At 42.2% G+C, this 18,384-nt stretch overlaps 1 protein-coding gene across 1 annotated transcript; it reads left to right on the top strand.

The window, feature by feature from the left end:
* Positions 1 to 11: 11 nt before the first annotated feature.
* On the top strand, positions 12 to 17,441 carry ECD (ecdysoneless cell cycle regulator). The gene is made up of 13 exons (XM_075025438.1): positions 12 to 227; positions 319 to 436; positions 652 to 739; positions 2,403 to 2,581; positions 3,334 to 3,526; positions 4,411 to 4,539; positions 5,050 to 5,175; positions 6,125 to 6,210; positions 13,227 to 13,333; positions 14,198 to 14,375; positions 15,698 to 15,765; positions 15,894 to 16,114; positions 16,722 to 17,441. Exons 1-13 carry the CDS (start codon positions 32 to 34, stop codon positions 16,950 to 16,952), a joined length of 1,920 nt encoding a protein of 639 aa, XP_074881539.1. The 5' UTR covers positions 12 to 31; the 3' UTR covers positions 16,953 to 17,441.
* The last annotated feature ends 943 nt before the right edge of the window (positions 17,442 to 18,384 follow it).

Genomic DNA, 18,384 nt, shown 5'->3' with positions numbered 1-18,384 from the left:
GTCGCCGCCCGCCTCGGCCCGACCCGGCGCCATGGAGGGGCTCGGGCGGGCCGCGCCGGCGGAGGACGCGGTGCGCTACCGCCTCTTCGCGGCGGCGGCGGCGGGCTCGGGAGGCGACGCGCTGCTGCGGCGCTGCGCCGAGGGGATCGTGGTGCGCTTCGCGCCGCTGCTGGCCGCCTACATCTGGCAGCGGCAGCCCTTCCGCCTGCGCTACGTGCCGCCGCGGGGTGAGCCTCGGGGGACGGGGCCGTGAGAGGCGGGAAGCGGGGGGCGTGCGCGGCGGGCTGAGCTGCCTCTCCTCTCTCTGCCCCCGGCCAGGCGAGACCCCGGCGCACATCGGCGGCACCACGCTGTTCGGGGATAACGTGGAGGACGAGTGGTTCATCGTCTACCTCGTCCGGGAGATCACCAGGGAGTTCCCGGGGCTGGCGGCCAGGTAACGGCCCCGGGCGGCGCGGCGGGCCCCGCTGAGGCGACCGGCGGGTGCGAGGGGGCAGCGCCGTTCCTGACAGGGGCTGACGGAAGGTCGTGCCTTAGTATTAAAAAAAAACCGCGGGCGTGGAACCTGCCCGTGCTAACTGGGTTCAGAAACGCGCGTTATTGTGCCGTGCGAGACTTTCCCTGGTAAGAAACTGGTTTCTCCTTGGCCAGGATCGATGACAACGATGGGGAGTTCCTCTTGATAGAAGCAGCTGACTTTCTCCCAAAGTGGCTGAATCCTGAGAATAGTGACAACAGGGTGAGTAAAAGTTCTGGACCAATTGGCGAGTGGCTCACAGTGGCCTTTTACTTACCGGTTGGAGTTTTCTCTTGCACCTCTATCTAGCCAAGTGGTCTGACTGCCACTGAAAACCCAGAGTGCCATCTCTCCCTCACTACCGAAGAAGCTTCTGCTGGTCAGGGCTCAAGACTTGTTTTAATTAACAGCATGGGTTTTTTCAGCACAGTCTCTTTTCACTCTGGTTTTAATGAGCTTCTTTATGCTTGCTGCAGACGTTGAATGAGAGACTTAACCACTGGAAACCTCTGATACTCGATTCTGCTCTGCATGCCCTTGTGGAATGCTATGTAGAGTGAGTGCGTTCTGAGAAACTGCTGTAGAGATATCGGGAAATGGTTACAGATAGCAAGGAGTTCTTTTAGAATTGGTTTGTTGATGGAAAGAAGAAAGTTCTTATACTACGCTGTTCTCATACAAATGGCATAACATTCATATGGAGACTAGAGACCTGTCTGCTGGGCTGTGAGTCTGTGTTGTTCAGCTAGATCTGACTCTTGCACATAAATCATTCTTTAAGAGTTGTTCCACGATGCAGAGCTGACTAAACTTTTTAAAACTTGCTAATCATGGTGGCAAATGTGAAGGCAGTGAAGCTGTATTGATTGATCTGTAGAATCGGTAAGTTTGGCCAACTTCCCGTTTTCTAGGTTATTGGAGTGCAAGGAAAGCTTGGATAACATGAGAGCTATGGAATGTATTGGGCAGCGTAATACAGACATTCCATATTGCTCTCCTCGGGAGCACTCTTGGATCCACCTGAGCTTTCTAGCTCTGCTGTAGCCACTTGGATTTTTCCTACCATATTCTCGAGTGCTCAGGCACAAGGGTTTGCTGCCCTCAGATCGAGGAATCCTCAAGACTGGAGCATTGCTGACACTGCAGGGGGACAGACTGGGTCTGGCATAGATGAATTAATGAGCGGACTCCTTCACCCGGAGCCTGCAGCCTGATCTCCTCACTGTGGAGGACTGCTAGTAGTTATGTCGCTGAGTTTTGTGGCAGTGCATTTAAAAGGAAAGAACTTACTTTTTCATTAGCGAAGATTTGTTTAATTTTTATTTTTTCCCTACCACAAGACTCTTAAAAAGAAAAGGGGCAGAACGCAAAAATGAATTGCAAACCTGTGTCTGGACTATTGGGGCCATATTTTCCGTTTGTTTGAGGGAACAGACAGAGTGAGGGAGTTGATAATGTTACATTCAGTTCTTTTCTTAGGATCAGGAACCAACAGAGGTCACATGTAGCACCTGAAATAATGCTTTTTAGTCCCTGTCCTATTCTTCAGCAGTTAGGTTATGCTGTCTGATTCTCCTGAAGCAAATCTCTAGTTGAAGAGAAACTTCTGGTATTTCTGTTATTAAGGAAACAAGATATATTTGACCAAACTTGTTGCAGGTAAAATAGGGCTTTTTATTTACTGGTTGGATCATGGTCTCTGGCATCTGCATTTACCTCGTCTCCCATTTAAAAAAAAATTTTGCTGCTTCCTGTATTATTTCTCTATTTGTACTTCAGTATTCTCTGTGTTTTAACGAATGCATTCGTATATGAAATTAAATTTTCCATTGCTTAGTGTGTGACTGTTCTTATCCTGTCTGATGTGAATGTTACTATCTGCCAGGTGTTCTTTTACAAAGGAGAACTGCACATCATTCCACTGTCAGAGACTCACGAGCAGGAATGCGACCTATCTGCTGCCAGTCCAACAATCTCGCAGGCATTAACGCTGTTATCCACCTGTTCAGAGGAATTCCTGGCTGCAGAACCCATTAGAACGGCAGTATATAAACGCATCAGTGGGTATGTGCGTGTTTTGTCTTGGTCTTCTGCAAGAGTAAGGGGAATTTTCTTGTAGTCAAACATTTTCCCGTTAGATGTGATAAAGTTGCTTCCTTTTCAGAAACCAGCAGCTAGAGTTTTTTCTGTGGCATTCTTCTAAAGAGGGGGACCAATGTCCTCTAGGCTGTACTGTGATCTGGCGGCTCTGAAAGTGGTTCACTGCTATGATGCCACACCTGACAACGACAAGAGTTATTTTTCCTTCACATCTGTACTGTACTTCCTTCACTTCTTGCACTGAAAAATCTGAAAGTTCTGTCAGCCTTTAGGAGCCCTTTGCTGGGGGGAGAAAGAGGATTGCGAACTAAAATGTAGAACCAGCACGCTTTTCAGGGCATCAGCTTGCCACAGGTGTGTCCAGCACTGGACGTTATTTTTTGGAAGGATTTGGCAGTGTGAGCCAGATGACTTCTCCACTCAGTACGGTGAAGGATACTGTATAGCTGGACATGTTAGTCAAGTTCACAGTGATTCATCTTACCAATGTGGGGATTAAATTTTTATTAGCCGTGTATATTTACATATGTGTATATATGTGAACAGACATTCCAGGTGTTAGGTTAGCTGAGTTTTAACTTTAGTTTAGAATAATCTCCTGGCGTTTGGCCCATAATATAGATCAATATTAAAGTGAAAATGGGAATAATAATTAAAAAGGAATGGTTTGGGCTTGCAATACACTTAATACACCATGTTGCTATTGTATGATACAGGTATCCTGAGAAAATTCAGGCCTCATTTCACCGAGCCCACTGCTACCTTCCGGCAGGCATTGTGGCAGTGCTGAGGCAGCGCCCTTCGTTGGTGGCTGCAGCAGTCCAGGCGTTTTACCTGCGAGATCCTGTAGATTTACGAGCATGTCGCTCTTTTCAAACTTTCCCTCCGGACAATCGTGTGATGACTGTAGTAAGTGATCCTTCTAATGCAACTCATCAGTTAGGTTCTGTAACTGATGGAGGTTCTGTGGTCAAGTGATATAAATATGTGGATTTAATTTTTAAAAGAGCATGTTTTCCGATTTATTTTTTTTCTTTTGACGCTAGACATGAATTTCCAGTTCATTGCATTAATAGCTTTTCTGCCTTCAGATTGACGTGGCTAGACTTTCAAATAGCTAGTCATGAGGTAAGTGTTTCTGCAATCAGAGGTAACTGCTAATAGTTCCTCTGCTGAAATGCTTGCTAAGTAAATTGATCTAGTTCTATGATCAGAGCCATTTGACAGCACTGCCAGCCAACATAAATGAGTTGCTCCTAACTACCCCTAGCTGTTCATTCCAAGGCTTTTCACCTTCTCAGCTGTGCTTACACAGCTCTGTGAAAGCCTTTTATGAAGTGTTTTATGAGCATTGTCCAAAGAGTGTTGTATCCAATACATTTGCATTACAGGGTTTTACCCCTAGACTTGTGAAAAAAAGCTTTGGAGTAAAATTTCAGACTTCTAGACTGGTTTTGAAATCTCAGCTTTGGTTTCGTTAATTGAAAAGAGCCCTTAGATTTTTCAGAATATACCTTGTTGGCATGAATACTGAGGATTTTTTCTAATGTATTTAGACTAAATGAACTTCATGTTTATTTAGAGAAGTTGACTTGGAATGTACTTCGTAAGTTCTGAAAAGCAACCTATCTTAGGCAAATTTATCTAAGATGTATTTTGAATACAATCTCAGATATTGTCTGTAATATGGGTGCTTTAAAACAAAATTTAGATAAGACTGGTGGAAAGTTGATGCCTATACACAACACAGTCACACTGCAGTGAGTGTTTTTCTTTTGCTCTGGCTTTTTCAGGTTACTTTCACAAAGTGTTTATATGCACAACTGATGCAGCAGAAGTTTGTTCCGGATAGACGCAGTGGATACACTCTGCCCCTCCCATCTCATCCTCAATACAAAGCCTATGAACTGGGCATGAAACTGGTAATTATATTTAATGTATTATGTATTTTGTACTTAGTCTTTAGTTTGCTTGTTTACATATGTCTGAGAAATGACTCTTTGCTTGTGAGTTGCCTGCTTGTACAGAAAAATGCAAGCAAATTAGCAGTTACCATTTTTCTGGACGTACAGTATCCTAGGATTTTCCTTTTACAGAATAGATCACTCTTGTACTTCCATAGATTATAAATACAGGTAAAGTCTTCATGCTTATGTAAGGAGTAGCTTGTGCACTATAGATCTGTCTTCTAGGTTGCTTTGCCTATGTAGAGAAACTTTGCAAAGTCAAAATGATCCATTATTGCTGCAGAAAGACAGATTCCAACTTCCAAAGCAAGATACTGCAACCTGACATATACTTGTGTTTGGCACCTACTTCTCAAATGGCAGCATCAGGAACTCAATGATAGTCAGTTCTTTATGGAGTCATTTAAAGACGCACTTAAATTTGTCACATCTTGAGAACCTCTTGTTGTTGCATCTCTTACATAGGCTCATGGCTTTGAAATTTTGTGCTCCAAGTGCAGCAAAGTATCTCCTGATTCCAAGAGAAATGTGTTAAGTGGTCCCCTGTGGGTGAGGTTCCTCAGCAGCCTGAAGGAAAAAAATTATTTCAAGGTGAAGTAGTGTGCGTGTGTGTGTGTGTGTCTTTTAAACATTCCAGGAAAAACATGTTTTAGCTCTTGAACTTGTGTAAGTAGTTACAGCAGGGCAAGAAATCTAATGATTCTGTTTATGGAAGATGAATGAATGTCTTTCATGGAGGTATATGCAGTTTGTTCCCCTTTGCAATTAATGAATTTCTTTTGGAAATTAAAAAGCAAAAAGCAGGATTTGGGGATGAATTCATTCATCTAAAGAAAGGGGAAATACACTTGAATAAAGGAAACCACAATGTGGTTGTGTGTCAGTATAACTGTTTTCACTGTTTTACATTTCGTTTGCATACCTCTAGAATTAAATATTTGTAAAGATCTGTATTTGACACCCATGGACCCATTTGGGCTCATGGAAGTGTATTTTTGTTTGTGTGATTTCTGTGGGGTTTGTAGGGGTTTTTTGTTGTTTTTTTTTTAAAAGATGCGTTTGACTACTTATTAGACATAAATCGACTACTTATTTGAAGGTTATAAAGTTGGACAATTGTATCAGAATGCTTAGGTTAATATCTTTTAAATACGGGAAAAGGGGAATATTCTTACAGTATTGCAATGCCACTTCTGTGGATAATTCCCAAATACCAAGAGATTCATTCACAATTCCTGTACAGTTGTAACCTGAGCATGGTAAATCCACCCTGCTGTGGGAATCATAGTATTGTCTTTGATTGTTTTTAGTGTACACCATATGGTGTTGCAGCATAAGAGTTCAGCTGATATTTGACTGTGAAAACATGCCCATCTCCTATATTCTGTTCCAAGTATACATGGCAAAGCAGTTTTACTTGTTTCGATTTTCTGAGCACAACATTTCTGTGTGACAGATAGTCATCGTTATGAAGCCTGACTGTGAAAAGGAAGGGGAGGGAGAGTTGTTTAGATTCATGCTTGTGACTTGCATTAAATAGGGAGAAATGGAAGGATCTGCTAAGTACTTGGAACTGCTGCATATGGCAGAAGATTACTTCCAGCAATCTGTTACCAAGCCAGAAAGGTAAGAGCTACCTGAAATTCATGAGTAACCATACACAGTACCTACAAGTACTTTAACTTACCTTTTTTATTACTTGTTACAAGAAATCTGAACACTTTTCTCCATTGTATGTCGCAGTAGAGACGGACACGACAAGTAATAGATCATGCAAAATGGCTACTTTATTGTTCTAACACACCTTTTTATACCCTTCTTTTGAGTATGTGTTAGTATATGATTGGTTTGGTTAGTAACTAACAACTCATGATTGGTGAGTTCGTTAGGACGGTTCTTCTTATCACTATCTTGTTTTTGTACTGGTCTTCTCGGATCTTTCCAGACTCTCAAGGATACACTACAAGCTGCTCAAGGTCGCACTGTTCTCGAACTGTCAGGAATTCCGTAGGCTCGTTGCATCCCCCGACAATTCCCCCTTTTTGTATTTGTGCTAAAGATATTGTCCCGGCTGCCCTCTGCAGGGCCCTTTGCAGAAGGCTGAAAAGACAGGGTAACATCAGGAGCATAGTTATCACAACCAAGATCACTACCCCCACAGTCTTGAGCAGAGATATCAACCATCCAGACAATCCCCAACCCTCGAACATCTTCGTCAGCCAATCTAATTCATCGCTTTCTGTCAGCTTCCTGACTCCCTTCTTTAATTGTTGAATACTACTGAAAATGGATTCTGAGTGATCGGGTAAATTCATACAACACATCCCTTCAAACTCATCACAACCATGTCCTTGTGCTAAAAGCAAGAAATCAATTGCAGCTCTATTTTGTAGCGTAGCATGTCTGACACTATCAAAGGCTAGCAGTAAATCAGATAATACTACACCAGTCTGTATTCAGGGACCCCAGAATTTGTGATTCCTGGGGTGGCAATGAGGGTGAATGCCCGATTCGTGGAAACCAGGCATTCACATCCATTGAGTCCATGACCTGCTGCACAGGGGTCTCCATCAATAAGTTCTTAAACTCTGTTGATTTCAGTGTAACCCCTTATTAAACCTGCAAAAAAAGGATTGCTTGGTGTTACTGTACTAAGGTATAAGCAATCTTGTCCGGTCACATCAGCCAGGGTCATCCAGATGTTTTCTTTGGTTTGCGGCGGTATCCATGACTACGTCCATCTGAGGACTGTGAGGTAGATGAACCATCTGTACATTCTTGTGCTGTCTTGCTCTGCGAACTCAGCCCAGCAATCGGTAGGTGCCAGCTTTGCGTGGGCGTCCCCACGGAGGCAACGATGGCCTTGCTGTACACCAGCCCGATGCTCTTCGGAAAATCCCGGTATTTATACATTTGCAGAGGAACGGATTTCAACACACGTGGCCAGCGGGTGCCAAAATCCGCCTCAGTTGCAACATATGACGCATGCGCTCGCTGGCCAGGCGCGCTGCACGAGTCATAGCCACCCTGTCTATTGGTTCATGGGCTTTGTGGTGCGGTTGCAATACACAGAGAATCTTGACCTGTTATATTGGCCAAGGTGACCTACACTTAGTTTTTTGGTTGAGGTGGTATTTATATTGCCGCACCCTCTGGGATGTTCCAGATGATGACGGTCGCACAAATTGAGCGGGAGTCCATTGTGGGCCTGTATCTGTGGAAACACAAGCATAACCTCGCCCCCAGGTTAATAGCTCACATGGTCAATTCCACTGACCAGTAACTAAATCTTTAACATGTACTTTGATACCCTTTTGTAAATTCTGTGTTGAAAAGAGAGAAGTGTTGAGAAAGAGGAGGTAGGGAAGAATTGTCCCCATAACGGAGAAAGTTAAGAACATAAACTGCTTTATCTAAGCATGCCTATGGTAGTTCCCCAACCATTCCCCCTTTTTGTTTTTTTGTTTTTTTTTTTTATTCTGGCATTACCTTCCGTATAAAAACCTGGTGAAGTGGTATGACTCCAGATATGCACGATAAAATAAGGTTCTGTTCGTAGTTGAATACTTTTCCAGAGTTCTAAAAGCACATCAAATAATAATTGATTGTCTGACATGGTCAAAGCCACTTTGTCTAGTCGAGAAACTAAATTAGCTACATATGCTGAGTCAGTTACAATATTTACAGGAGTAGAAAAAATAGAAAAAGCAACAGCCATTGCACGCAGCTCTACCACTTGTGGAGAACCATTTTGATGTACTACTTTGCCGTTCCAGTTGTTGTTTTCATACCATACTACTGCTGCTTTACCCGGTATTCCAGAACCATCTGTGAAGACAGTAGGGCCTTTCACAGGTTCCGGCTGGCTTAAGTTTTTCTGACCAAATGGTATTTCTCGAGCAAATTTCAGGAGCGGGCGTGACGGTAGATGATACGAAATCTGTCCTTGAAAACCCGCCATAGCTGCTTGCAGCTCATAATTGTTTGCCAGACACCATTCAAAGTACCAATTTTGAACAGGTAAAACAATCGTAGCTGGATCACGTCCTATTAGTTCTACACAGCGTTTTCTGGCTTTTATGATTACATCAGCAATAAGTTCAAACAAGCCAGGAGCAGTATTTCATGGCTGGAATGACAAAAACATCCATTCTAAATTATGTAATGGGTCATCCCACTCAGAATTCCACTGCACCAAAGCACCAAATGGCACAGTTTTGGCAATTAGCACAAAGAATTGTACCAATCGAGACAGATCAATTCGAGAAACAAATTTCTAGTATATACATTGTTCCACCATGTGAATTACATTTAACGTTTCCGTATTCAATATTCTGGGTTCTGTTGGATCATTGGAATGTTTTAATAAGTCCAAGAGAGGTTGTAACTGCGAACTGGTCAGTCCAAGATAGGGCCTGATCCAGTTCAAGGATCCCATTAATTTCTGTACATCATTGAGTGTCTTAACCGCAAGATTAAGTTTCACAGGTTGGGGCACAACCTGCATGTTTGTAATTGCCATTCCCAAATATTTCCAGGGTGCTATTTCTTGCACTTTTCCAGGGGCAATAACCAACCCATATTGTCGTAGCGAATTTGTGGCCAAATTTTTCATGTCATTCAACTGCTCCTTGTTGTCTGATGCTAACAGAATGTCATCCATATAGTGATAACAATAACTAGTGGGGAATTTTTCCCTTACAGGTGACAGAGCTTGTGCAACAAACCATTGACAAATGGTTGGTGAATTTTTCATGCCCTGCGGCAGAACTCTCCATTGATATCTTTTTGCTTGTTCCGCATGATTGATAGAAGGCACAGAAAATGCAAATTTTTCTTCATCTTGAAAAGCTAATGGAATTGTAAAAAAACAATCCTTAAGGTTCATGACAATGATTTCCCAATCTTGAGGGATCATGGCAGGTGAAGGCATGCCTGGTTGCAGAGCCCCCATCATGGCCATGACAGCATTGACTTACCGCAGGTCATGCAAAAATCACCATTTACCTGATTTCTGTTTTATCACAAACACTGGAGTATTCCATGGGCTGTGAGATGGTTCAATGTGTCTGGCAGCTAGTTGTTCTGCTACCAATTCTTGCAGGGCCTTTAATTTTTCAATTGGTAGGGGCCACTGATCCACCCACACAGGGTTATTTGTTAACCAGGTTAAAACAAGCATGGGTTGTCTAACACCCTGCAGCACAGTGGCCCCCGTTAAAAATCCGTGGTAATTCTCACCCCCCACTGCGACAAGCAATCCCTCCCCCATAAATTGCGGGGAGCTGCCGTCACATATGGTTTAATAACTGCTTGTTGGCCCTCAGGATTGGTAATCAGAACTGGTGTGTCTGCCGTCTTTGCTCACGCAGAGCCTCCCAGCCCCACTACTCCCATACCAGCCTCCTCTGTGGGCCAGGTGGACAGCCACAGACAATCGGCAGTAATAGTCACATTGGCTCCGGTGTCCAGGAGCCCTGCAAGCCTTACTGTAGTCGGCGATCTTCCGTGATTCGACAGCGTGCACGTCATACATGGTCGGGATGACGAGACAGTCTGAGAAAAGCAGAACTGAGGGGGTCCCGTAGAGCCGAAGCCTCCATCGCATCGCAGGTGCTGTCCTGCTCTTGAAATAGAACTCGAAAAAGGAACAAGTTGAGCAATACGAGTACCTTTAGGGATTGTCACTGGTGGGTAGGGGGTGGAAACCATCGCACAAATGTGACCTGGTGATGTTTTGTGTGGAGAAGTTACATTGATATGCCCTTCACTGCCACACCCACAGCACTGTCCAGAATTTCTCATAGCATTGGCTATGGTGGTCACCGTGTGTTCCAGTGTCCCAGCTTTAGAACATGCAGCGACCATGTCAGGGACAGAAGGGTCTCCTGGTAAAGCCTGTATGATCTTTTGACAGTCCTCATCAGCATTATCTCTTGCCAACTGTTTGCATAGAATTTGCCTTAAGACCTCATCTTCTACCCGTTTTTCCAGGGCGGCAGATATTTTTTCTACAAATTGTAAAAAGGGTTCTGTGGGGCCTTGGCAGATAGTGGCATATTTTTGCTTCGGAGCTGCCATGTCCATGGTTCGCTTCATTGCCATAAGGCCTATATTTTGTGCTTGTTCGAGAGCCATCGGAGGCCATGTAGCCTGCAGCTGAGGGCTACTATACTGCCCTGCACCAAGCAAAGCATCCTCTCCAAGGCCTAATCTCACGTCACCCTGTAGCAGTCGTAAATTTTGCTGTGCTGCTGTGCGTGCCATCTGCCTCCAAGTAGATTGAAATACGTGCAATTGTACGGGCTGAAACAGCACGAGTGCTAGATGCATAATGTCATATGGACACAGCAGATCTGTGCTGATTACACGAATAAGTTGCATCACCTCAGGAGAATTGATTCCGTATTTTTGTACTCTATTCTGCAAATCCTGCACTACTCTCCAGCCGATTGGATTGTGCTCATCGTGCCGGTTTGTGCCTGGAGCAGCTCTGAAAACAGGAAATGTAACAGGAGCCTCTGCTGCTTTATCTAGAGGCTTTAGAAACGCCAGTGTTAGAGAGCATGGGCTGAGGCGTTCTACTAGATCCCAGTTGCCAGAGTCGGCAGCATATTTTCTAACTCCCTCCCAGAACTGATCAGGGGATCTCAGGACCACAGTTATTGTGGATGGAGGGAGAGCCCCCAGCAGGGGTTCCTTCGGTATGGTTTTATCTGTGAGCTGCAGAGATCGCATAGTGTCAGTTAGAGATTTTTCTGCCTCAGTTTCATTTCGGCTCTCACTTTCCGTTCGGCCCTCACATTCAGTTTGACTCTCACCGTCCTTTCGGCCCTCAATTTCAGTACGGCCCACACTGTCCGGCTCGGTGTTAATTGCCACATCATTCTCCTCGGCGGGGGCTGATGGAGTCACCCCTTCTGCTGCCGCACCAGTAGGTGAGGAGGGCCCCTCATCGCCCGGTAAAGTAATTAATGGCGTAGGAGGAGGAGGAGGTGAATAAGGGTATGATCTGATTTTGCCCGTGAGGGGTTTTCTGCCCGCAACTGCTGAGATTGCAGCATTGGCTGCAGCTGTTACTTGAGCAGAAACTTTTTCATTGCTAACATTGTCAGAGTCCTCAGCTTTCTTTTGCTGATCTTTCGCATCACATTCTGCTGTCCATTCCTTCAGGGTCTCGCGTAATAGATGCCATACGATCGCCAACATACACAGCTCTTTCTGTCCTTTAGAGATTTCACCAAACATTTTCCATCCCACTGCTTGCCACACACCCACACTGAATGCAGTAACTGTTGTGGCTTGAAAGCCTTGCATCTTACACCATATTAAAATCCTTTTCAAGCTTTGTTCTGGGGTCTTAACCCCTTTTCTTTTTAATAGGGCTCTCCAGGTAGACAAAATCGTCTCCTTTTCTTGTGTTAATTGCTGCCCCATTCTAACAGTTTTGTCCCCGGTGGCTCACCTTATTAGGTGTCTAGGCTCAGGTCCGGACCAGGCAGATTCCACTGCTCTCAGCTTCACCGGGCTCCGTCTCCGCAGCTTGTCTCGCTGCCCGTATACTCTTTTGCAGCGCTCGTCGCCGCCGGTATACTTCTTGCTAGTGCTGGATTTATTGCCTTTAAATGATCTGTTCGCTCAGACGCATCGGGGTCACCATTTGTCGCAGTAGAGACGGACACGACAAGTAATAGATCATGCAAAATGGCTACTTTATTGTTCTAACACACCTTTTTATACCCTTCTTTTGAGTATGTGTTAGTATATGATTGGTTTGGTTAGTAACTAACAACTCATGATTGGTGAGTTCGTTAGGACGGTTCTTCTTATCACTATCTTGTTTTTGTACTGGTCTTCTCGGATCTTTCCAGACTCTCAAGGATACACTACAAGCTGCTCAAGGTCGCACTGTTCTCGAACTGTCAGGAATTCCGTAGGCTCGTTGCATCCCCCGACAATTGTACACTTAACATAAGTGCTGTGGTTAGGACATAGGGGCATTAATTCCTCTAGAAAACTCTCCACTAGTAGAAGTTATTGCTTGAGTAACTATTTATCTTGGGTTTGTAAAATGCTAAGCTGTTCCAAGTGGGTTAAGAGGCGGCTGAAAAGTATCACTTGGTTGGCTGGCTATAGAACTGGTGTAAAAGTTTCATTGAAAAGCAATCCCAGTGAATAATAAATATGGAGTAATCTGTCTCCTTTACTCAAGGCAAGCAGCTGGCTGTAAATTTCTGCAAAAGATCAAATCCAAAAAATAAATCATGACCAAAATATCTGAGAGTTTGCCAGCTCATAATATCTTGACTGTTAGTTGCTTGAATTTCCAGTCTGTGCTGTTTGGGATCTGGCAATCATAATGTTTACCAAGACAAAATAAATACAAAGAACAAAGGAAACATGAGAAATGGGCTTTGGAGCCATCAACAAGGAATTACAGTAACTGACTGTGTCTTGTTTTGGCTAATACTATCGGTGTAGTATTCTGGTACTTCCCCCAGATTCACTTATCTTTTTTACATATTTGCACAGAAGGAATAATGAGGAATTTGAGTGAAAACCTGCACGTAGTGTGTATGATGCCATTGGCATTGCAACGCTAGTGAAAATCCTTTTCAGTAGATTGAATTTTTTTCTTCTAGCTCTGTTGAGGTGAGCCCAGGTGATGAAATCTTGACATTGCTACACACAACAACCATTGATCTGAAGGAATTTGAGAGAGAAGCAGCTTGTCTACCTCCAGAGGATGGTGAGGAGGATGGGGGGGTGTGGACTATTCCTATCACAAATGATTATTTGTGGGGAGAGAGGGTGAATGTTCACAGCACCATACCAGTCTCCATATCTACTTAGTTTGTCTCCTATCCTGTGACTGCTAGAAGTGTTATTCATGGGCCATCACTTAAGATTGAGGCAACCAGTTCATTTGTATAAGCCACAAAGCTTGGGGCTGTGAATTGGCAAGATATGCAATCCTGTTTCTGGTTTGATACCACTAGATCAGTAACACCATGCACGCTTACACCAGATCACGTACTTTGTGTCAGCTGTCTACCAGACAAAAAGTACTTAAACATTCCATAATAATAAACCAATTCCAATATTGACAATACAAAGTTAATTACTATCTGGTCTACTCTGATGGCCAGTATAAGACCAGCATAAACTTTATATAATAGGTTTTTTTCACTCATTTGACAGAAATGTAGTTGTTGCCAGTACCTGTGCAGTACAGGTCATTTCTGAATGATGCAGTAGCACACAAATCCAACATTTTGTGTTAATGATCATAGTCAAAGGTTGGATTGGCTCTCTCTTTATAGTGTTAGTGTTTTTTTCCTTCATTTAGTGGCAGGATTATCTGTGACTAGAGCAATATCTGCTAGTTTGAAGCTGCATATAAAGCAGAATTTTGAAGTAGTAAAATGAAATCTGAACTCTCTTCTTCTCAGCCTCTCCCTGCCTTATGCCCTTTGTTACAAAGTAGGAGCATGAAAACTTAGCAGTGCAAAAATAAGCTACAAAATGCTAGCAGTACTCCCAACCATCTGGATTGGGCCTTGTGGGCTAACAGACTTGTGCAGAATAACAAATATGTCCTATATTCTTTCAGATGACAGTTGGCTGGAGATTACACCAGATGATCTAGATCAGATGCTGAAGGAGGCAAGAAATGAGTCCCTTCCTTCCTCAAATGAGGAAGAGCAGAAATATGACTTGGAAGCAGTTGCTGAAAGTATGAAGGCTTTTGTATCCAAAGTCTCAACGCATGAAGGAGCAGAAATGCCATGGTAGTAGTATTTTTAAGTTTGGTGTCTGGTGTAAAATGTATTTTCATTCTGCTGCAGCCCTTTGGTTGGCTCTGTAATGCAGAGAATCAAAGTCTGAAAGTGTTCTACTTAGCAGAGGCTTGAAACAAACCCATGTCAGTAGTGAATATGTAGTGGCTTGTAAACCAGCTTGGTGACCACTCTGACACTGTTGCTCGTAAAACTTTTTTTAACCCTTTTAAGTTGAAGGCTTACTGGTGTTCATTACCATAGTTCTTAGCACTGTTATTAAAATGTACATCTCGAGTTCATTTGCACTGAAATTTTTCTGCCATGAAGGACTAACTATTCAGACTGCTAAGATTCTTCTGACAAGGCTGTGCAGAAATAAAAATGAAACTTAAGTTGAGGGACTCTGTCTCTGTGAATTAAGACTGTTGATTTTTGTGGTACAGCTGTATTTAGATTTCCTATAGATTAGTATTTTGAACATATTGGGCCCGTTTTTGCACTACTGAAGCACATACTGTACACCTAGAAGCAGGAGAAAAGAATCACTGTGGATCCCTCTCATTGTTCCCAACAGTGGAAGAAAAGTGCTAACTGAAAATACTTAACTATTCGGACAACAGCAAAATGTCACTAGATTAGTTGTTGGAGTTAAGAAAGTGTGTGTGAATGTTGTGTGGACAGGCCTTTAATTTAAAAAAAAGGCGTTAGGTAGTGGCGTATTGTCCAGGTTCTTTTTAATAGCTTTACTATTGAGAAAATAATGCTATGTAAGCTTTATCAAGTGTATAAGGGTCTACTCAATTTGTGCTCTTAACTGTTTGACCCTTTTTAATTAGTGTTAGTATCAATGTCTGAGTTATAATGTAGGTTTTTTTCAGTTATTAAAAAAAAAAAACAAACCACCCACAAAAAAAAGGCAAATCACCAAGCCTAAAGAGAGACCAGAATGAAGCCTCTAGTGTTCCTTCTAGGCAGGAGACCTCAGAGGTTCTCAGCTTTTTAAATCTTTGTCTAAGGTATAACACCACTGCTTTGTTCCAGAAGGATTCAGGCACACTTATTTTGGTTGTCTTCAGTGCAATTTTTGTTTGACCACGACAAACAATTAAGTTGGTTTTATTTTCTCTTTCATGTCAGGAATTCCTCCACTTGCTGTTTCATTTCTAATTCGTACAGGACTCAGACTTCTAAGCACTTCCAAGACTATCACTTTAAATGTCCCAACTTTAATCTAGGCTTAAGAGAAATCAGTATGCCATATGGCTTATGCCTGTGTCAAGCTTATGCAAGCATAAAAGCTTTATTTATTTAAAAATATTTTTATATTTCAGGTCATCTGATGAATCCCATGTTACCTTTGACGTAGATTCTTTTACAAAAGCACTAGACAGAATTTTAGGTGAGACTGCTTCTTTGTTTCATTTGTCAGAATATCTCACGGTTATTTGGCTTCCCTGGGTCTTCTGATCACCCATGGGCACTGCACTGATTTGTTTGCTATCTGTACTGACACAAAATAATACATAGGGGCAGACTCAGAAGAGCTAGATTCTGATGATCTGGATGAAGAGGAGGAGTTTGATTTCTCAGATGAGGATGATGAAGACCTAGATGCTGAAAATCAAAGGCAAGACCAGAAGGTATCGCCTAAGGAGCTGATAGGGAGTCTCAAGTCATATATGAATGAGATGGACCGTGAACTGGCACATACCAATGTTGGTAAAAGTTTTGTCACCCAAAAGAAAGGGGTAAGTATGCCTTAAGCTCTAGTTTGTAGCATAATAGTTTTGAGAGCTTTAGTAGGAAAGAGGAAATATGCTAAAAGTGGTTATTCTGAGTAGTGTGATCAAAAACTTATGTCTTCTGATCATGTGGTAACTAATTATTAAAAAAAGAAATAATCCCACGTGCAAGCAAAATGTGCTGCAGTTGCACCACGGTATATTTTTTGGGAAAAAAAACCCACAACAACTTAGCTAAGCTCTAACTTGCATATCATTTCCAAGACTTAGTTTCATTTTCCTGTCTTACCCTGTTTCAGTAGTAAGGCAAACAGCTGCAGCTTGACTTTTTGAGTTCCTGTAGTAGATTACTCCCATTCGAAATTGAGCCAGGGCTCAGTAACCCCCTCTTGTCCTTCTCTTGGAACTTAATCTGTATAATGGAAAGTGATGATTTTTAACTGGCATGAGCATTGGGTGACTAAATTCCTGTCTGTCAAGACAGTGTGGAACATACTGAATTTTGCTGGCTGCAGAACTGTTTCCTTGTTTCTTTTCTCTTGTGATTTGTCTTTTTTTTTTTTTTAACCCATTTATACAATTTGATAAAACTTTCTCTTTATACTTATTATAGGTAAGCTCTGTTAATGCAACTACGACTCAAAATGCTGTCCCTGATTCTGGAGCTGAAGATACTGAGTTGACACCAGTTGATGTGGATATGAACCTAGTAGCTAACCTGCTTGAATCTTATAGCGCTCAGTCTGGACTGGCAGGACCCACTTCTAACATTTTACAAAGCATGGGAGTGTATTTACCTGAAAATGCAGATCATGTTGGCTTTGATAAGGGAGCAACAGAATAAAAGACTGTCTTAATTCAGAAGACATGGCTGATTGAGAAATGAAGCCCAGAAGGACTAGCAGTATTTGGAAGAAGAGACAAAAGGTTTGAATTAAAAGCATTTTATGCATTGGTTTTGTGTTGCTTTAAAGATGCAAAGTGAATTTACCTGCAAAAGCTGTCTGTTTGGATACTGTCTTGGGTAGAAATTGGATTTTTTCCAGTGCTAACATGTTCTGAAAATGCTCCTGCCTTCAGGGGGAGATAGAGGAATACTGTATTCCAGGAGCAGTGTTCTCTTGTGGATTTGTGAACGCTGGTTAAAGGTTCAGCAGACACTTAATCGCTTTTCCAAAAGTACAATGCTTCATTGTAAGAACTTCTGATAATTACTGTAAGAATCTGTTCTTCATTAAGCAGGAGGTTTTGACGAGTAATTGGATTGAATATGTAAATATTGGGTATAAGTATTTTTTGAATTTATTTAAATAAAAGCAGAAATACAACTTGATTACTGGAGATATTTTTTTTTTCTCTGAAGGTATGCACAACTTCCTCAGTGCAGTATCGGAAGTTCTTGGAGTTAAAGCATTTCATAATTGGGCATTTTTATAATTCCATTATTGCTGAATGTTGGTATCATGCCAGCAGTAGCTGTATATGAGCCCAGTCTGAACAGTTTAGTTTTGTTTTTCAGTAAAAAGGTAGCTAGAAGGTGTTCAGCATGTTGCTTTTACATGGAATGAAAAATCTATTCTAGATATGAAGGCTTAGTTTTAACAAGATAAATTTGAAATAAAATATGTAGAAATTCTGGATTTACAGAGAGCATGAACGCCCTCCTGCCAGATCTGAATTGGTTTCTACAAGTCTTTTCTTTAATTTTTTTCTTCCACGCAACAATTAATCAAGTGTCATAACTTGTAGAAGAGAAGCTCATTGGACAAGTTCTTGGTTTTTGTTTGTTGGGTTTTTTTTAAAACATATTCAGAAAAATAGTATTCAATGATACAAAAGCCTGATTGATCCTGAAGGCATACCTAATTGCTTTTAAAAGACTAATAAATTAGTATTAGTATTGATGTTGTTATTATTAGTCTTAAGGTTTGGAGTCCATTTAGTCGAAGTCTTTGTTTTAATTTTTTTGCATCTTAGGTGTTGGCATTATTTTAATTGACAAAGCAGAATGTAGCAAAAATTGTTTCTATGTAGGACTTGGACACTTGTTGGATGATGAGTTTCAGTATCTGACTGCCATGCCAACTGAGTTTGACCAATGCACAGAAAGTTCTTTGAAAGACACACATTGGCATAGTTTCACTGAAATTCATGAGACCTTGACAATGTATAATGAATGCTTGCTTGCTGACTTCCCTACTGATCTATGCTCATGGTTTGGGGTTTTTTTTCCCCAAATTTTTGTTTGTTTTTGCAAGTGACAAATATCTTGCAAA

This window comes from Buteo buteo, chromosome 4 (assembly GCF_964188355.1).
Source record: "Buteo buteo chromosome 4, bButBut1.hap1.1, whole genome shotgun sequence".
Lineage (NCBI taxonomy): Eukaryota > Metazoa > Chordata > Aves > Accipitriformes > Accipitridae > Buteo > Buteo buteo.
The sequence above is the reverse complement of the archived record's forward strand: the minus strand, read 5'-3'. Positions and strand labels throughout refer to the sequence as shown.

Bases quoted from the DNA above. Each gene is read 5' to 3' on its own strand.
- ECD (XM_075025438.1), top strand. From the start codon at position 32: ATGGAGGGGCTCGGGCGGGCCGCGCCGGCGGAGGACGCGGTGCGCTAC. The intron at 14,376-15,697 runs GTAGTAGTATTT...TTTATATTTCAG, and splicing joins GAAGGAGCAGAAATGCCATG to GTCATCTGATGAATCCCATG. The intron at 16,115-16,721 runs GTAAGTATGCCT...TACTTATTATAG, and splicing joins TTGTCACCCAAAAGAAAGGG to GTAAGCTCTGTTAATGCAAC.